Source organism: Etheostoma cragini, chromosome 14 (assembly GCF_013103735.1).
Source record: "Etheostoma cragini isolate CJK2018 chromosome 14, CSU_Ecrag_1.0, whole genome shotgun sequence".
NCBI lineage: Eukaryota > Metazoa > Chordata > Actinopteri > Perciformes > Percidae > Etheostoma > Etheostoma cragini.
This window is the reverse complement of record NC_048420.1, coordinates 23,195,178-23,199,836: the sequence shown is the minus strand read 5'-3', so window position 1 is coordinate 23,199,836 and position 4,659 is coordinate 23,195,178. Positions and strand designations below refer to the sequence as shown.

The window sequence follows — 4,659 nt, the reverse complement described above, 5'->3', positions numbered from 1 at the left end:
TCCATAGTTCTCAAAAACACAACACAGTTCTTTGGCCCCCCTGTCCTGGGGGTTGTCAACATGAATGTTAAAATCACCTGCAATGATTACACAATCAAAGTTAATACAGATTATAGACAGAAGTTCAGTGAAGTCATCAATGAAGGTTAGATATATATATATATACTGCATGTATAGACATATGTATATCTGCATATATTTACAGTATATGTGTGTTTTTATATATATATATATATAGTCTGTGTGTGTGTGTGTCTCTGTGTCTGTGTGTGTGTGGGTGTGTGTGTGTGTGTGTGTGTGTGTCTCTGTGTGTGTCTCTGTGTGTGTGTGTGTGGTCACTGTTGCACTCACATGAAATCTCACATTAAAAAAACCAAGGTGAGAAGACTCTTTTCTGAACTACTGTCTGCAACTTTGTGACGTTTTAAAGTTGTTTTTTAATATAACTGGCAATTTCATAGTGTTGTTTGTAGATGAAGAGATAAATAGGAGCACAACGACGTTCTTCTTCTACTGTCTAGTTCTGTTGGGACTTCTGTTGCATTTAGGTTGAGGAAGATATCTCAGAAGTGGACATCTTAAAACGCCGTAAATGAAACCAGAACCACTCCAACTTTTAACTGTAAGGGGACATTTTGTTTCGCAGGTTAAGTTTGTAATTTGGGTGAATTGACCTATAAAGCAGATATGCTAACTAAATGATTCTTTACTGACGGAAGTATAAAGTAGACGTGATGAGTGTGTGTGTGTGTGTGTGTGTGTGTGTGTGTGTGTGTGTGTGTGTGTGTGTGTGTGTGTGTGTGTGTGTGTGTGTGTGTGTGTGTGTGTGGGGAAATTAGCTAAAGTGTAAACACCTGTCCCAGTTGTCAGAGGGCCTGACATCCCCACCTGATGCCAATTACTTGATCAGTGTGAGCCCTGATTGGTCGACCCCGGTACCAGCACTTAAAAAGGACCGGTGTCTCAGTAACAGCCAACAGTCAAACCTGTTTCAGAGTCTTTGGTGGTCTGAGCAACACTTGTATTCGTCTGTTGTCGGACTTCGTGTGTAAAATGTCTTCTGGATTTTGTGTGAGGTAAACTTACTTTTGTTTATTTCAGCAAATACTGTATGTTAATGTGTTGACCTGTTGTTTCTTTCTGTGAGTTAACACAATCATCTTTTTTTTTTCAGAGTGCTTGTGCTTTTGCTGTTGACTTTTGGCCAGCATGCCGAAGGTAAGAATTCATGATACACAACACATCATGAAGTTCATTGTAGTGTCACTGTGTCCACGTTTGGACACCACTTGCTGCCATATCTGGACGCTTTCAGCCTAACTTTCTGGTCTTTTTGCAGTACTTTACGTTGCTGATCATCACAAACGTTAACAGAATTTATGTATACCTGTCTAACAATCTACGTGTGAGATGTCCTGTATGTCAATGGACATTTAGATGTGTAATTAGTATATGCAATGAGGTAAAGACCTAAGAACGCTCAGGCAATGGATTTTCCTCCTCTAGTCTGACTAAACTGGCCATTAAGGTGCTCTTATTGCATAATTCAGAGTTGTTGAAGCCTGGTCTTTTATTGGAAAGACAGAAGTAAGATCCGGTAGTTTTGACTGCATTGATGGGACTTTCTTTAACTAATTGTCCCTAGCGGTGTCGAGTTATGGCCAAAGGTAGCGCACTGCTGATTTACCGGCGTTGGCGTACTTTAGTTGTCTCGTAAGTAAAAGCTAAAGTAACAAGTTCACACCATATACCGTTGGAAAGGTAAGAAGTCACCCCATTAAGTTAAAACCTCAATAGATTATTTGTATTTTAACAGATTCTGATAGAACGTTAGCCAGTAAGTGTCTGAATGTGGACACGGTGATGTTAGTGTCTGTAACAAGCTAACCTATTTTCTAATGTTTTCTAGCACTCAGCTACAGAAGTGGAGGCTCCAAAGAAGTTAAACCTTACTTTGGTTTTCAAAGCCTCAAACCTGCTTCATCTGAGAACCTGAAGCCAGCTACCGCACCCAGTGCAGGCGGCGATCGTGGTTCTTATGGTAGGCAAGTAGATGGATACAGTCCAGAAGGAAGTGTTTCTAGTTACAGGCCTGGCCCCCCGATCATTCAGAAACCCAGACAACAAACCCAGCAGCCACTTCAAACTAACTCCAATGCAGGAGTCCTCCTGACAAAAGCTGAAATTCCAAAGACTGAAGACCCTATGTCGGGTATCGCGTCAAGTTATGGTATTTTGATGTATGCTTCACCCCAATCTGAGTCCACTTGGCAGCCCAAGCCCCCGCAGCAGTCTTACCAAAAGAAGTCCCAGCAGCCCTCCTACCCATTCAAGCCCCAGGAACCTGCCAGCATGGTGAGGCCCCAGCAACTCTCCTCCCCAGACTACCTATCCAAGCCCCAGGAACCCACTAGCATGGTGAGGCCCCAGCAACGCGCCTATCCAGACTACCTGTCCAAGCCTCAGGAACCCACAAGCATGGTGAGGCCCCAGCAACGCGCCTATCCAGACTACCTGTCCAAGCCTCAGGAACCCACAAGCATGGTGAGGCCCCAGCAACGCGCCTACCCAGACTACCTATCCAAGCCCCAGGAACCTGCTAGCATGGTGAGGCCCCAGCAACGCGCCTACCCAGACTACCTATCCAAGCCCCAGGAACCCGCTAGCATGGTGAGGCCCCAGCAACGTGCCTATCCAGACTACCTATCCAAGCCCCAGGAACCCACAAGCATGGTGAGGCCCCAGCAACGCGCCTATCCAGACTACCTGTCCAAGCCTCAGGAACCCACAAGCATGGTGAGGCCCCAGCAACGCGCCTATCCAGACTACTTGTCCAAGCCTCAGGAACCCACAAGCATGGTGAGGCCCCAGCAACGCGGCTACCCGTCTAAGTTCCAGGAAACCTCCGACCCAGTTAGGCCCCAGCCCCGCACCTACCCAGACTACCTAGCCAAGCCCCAGGAACGCGCCAGCATGGTGAGGCCCCAGCAACGCACCTACCAATCTCAGCTCCCGGAAACCTCAGACTCTGTTAGGCCCCAGCAACGTGCCTACCCAACTAAACCTCAGACACCTGCTGACCCGGTTGGACCCAAGCAACACGCCTACCCAGATTACCTAGTTAGGCCCCAACAACCCAACTACCCCTCTAAGCTCCAGGAAACCTCCAACCTGGTTAGGCCCCAGCAACGCAACTACCCATCTAAGCTCCAGCAAACATCTGACCCGGTTAGGCCCCAGCAACGCGCCTACCCAGACTACCCATCTAGGCCCCTGCAACCCGCCGACGCAGTTAGGCCCCAGCAACGCGCCTACCCCGACTACCGATCCAAGCTCCAGAAAGCTGCCGACCCGGTTGGACCCCAGCAACGTGCCTACCCAGACTCTAGCATGTCTCCTTACCAGGGAGGGGTTTCTTCTGGCCCTAAACCCACCGACTCAAACCCAAAACTGAATCTTAATCCAAGAAGTTCAATGGCATCCCCAGACCATCCTAGGTGGCAGCAGCACCTAATGCCTGTGCCCGTGCCCAACAGATCCCCTTAACCTTCAGGAATCCTAACGTGAGTTGGTTTAACTTAATGTTGTAAGACATTAGCATGTTTAGACAATGGTCATTGTTATGCTGAAATTAGGGTAACAATCGTAATGTATTCTAAACTTGCTCATTGTGGTTTTTGGTCTCAGGTTCCCGCCTTTGTTTCTGGAAGCTGTCTGGGTTTTTTCCCAATAAAGTTCTGAAACTGCACTCTCTGCCAATGGTTTTCATTTGCAATTTTACTCTGCTGCACAGCATTGACAGAATAATGTTTTTGAACATGCACCACACCAAATACCAGAGGTTATGTTGAACCCTCGGCTTCTTCCTGGTAATTGGGTCTACACTCTTGGTACAATGACATTTTGAAGGGGTACAGGTTTGCACTGGATGTTGCTTGATGCAGACAAACTGACAAATCAGTAACATCAAAAGATTATTCTGTTAAACCTGCTAAATTGCCAAAACCAGAGGGGACATGAGAACTGATACAATCTCCAGTGCCAGACTGAAAACATGGTTTATACCTAGCAAACTTGGCTTTTATTACAAGCACATTAATAAAAACACATGCTTGTGGTTAGTATTTAACCACGGCTTACTATATTTACCGGCTTGCTTTGTTCAAAATGTATGGGGCTTGAAACGTAGTTTGTATGATGCTTCGGCAATATAATTGTTACATTCATGCAAATTTGAATTTAAACAGTTTTGCTAATCACTTTGCTTTTTCAATTAAAACTTCCCGAGCCACATGTTCAGGCCACACCTCCACCAGTCGTCCTAGAGCAGATGCTTTACTCGGCCCAGGAGCCCGTTACCACCCACACCCTTAAACCTACTGCAGCCGGGTGAATGTTCCTTAAAGAAAACGGAGACTTTGTCATAAAAAGCAGGATTCAGGAAATCATGAGACTCAAAAAAATGCCTTCTGAACTTGATTTAACTTGTGAATTGTGAGTCTCCAGTTCATCTTTTCACTTTCCTCCCACTTCTTCCTGCCTCTCTCTGTCTTCCTTCCCTTATCCTACTCTCTCTGATAGCTGTTATTAACTCTTCTCCTGTTTGGGGAAGATAATGACAGAGTGCTGCTTTTTGTGCACTGACTGTGTTGTTGCTCC

At 46.0% G+C, this 4,659-nt stretch overlaps 1 protein-coding gene across 1 annotated transcript; it reads left to right on the top strand.

Moving 5' to 3' along the window:
- The first annotated feature begins 1,005 nt into the window (after window positions 1-1,005).
- Window positions 1,006-3,625, top strand: LOC117956489. The gene is made up of 4 exons (XM_034891587.1): window positions 1,006-1,076; window positions 1,175-1,218; window positions 1,910-2,402; window positions 3,408-3,625. Exons 1-4 carry the CDS (start codon window positions 1,054-1,056, stop codon window positions 3,544-3,546), a joined length of 699 nt encoding a protein of 232 aa, XP_034747478.1. The 5' UTR covers window positions 1,006-1,053; the 3' UTR covers window positions 3,547-3,625.
- The last annotated feature ends 1,034 nt before the right edge of the window (window positions 3,626-4,659 follow it).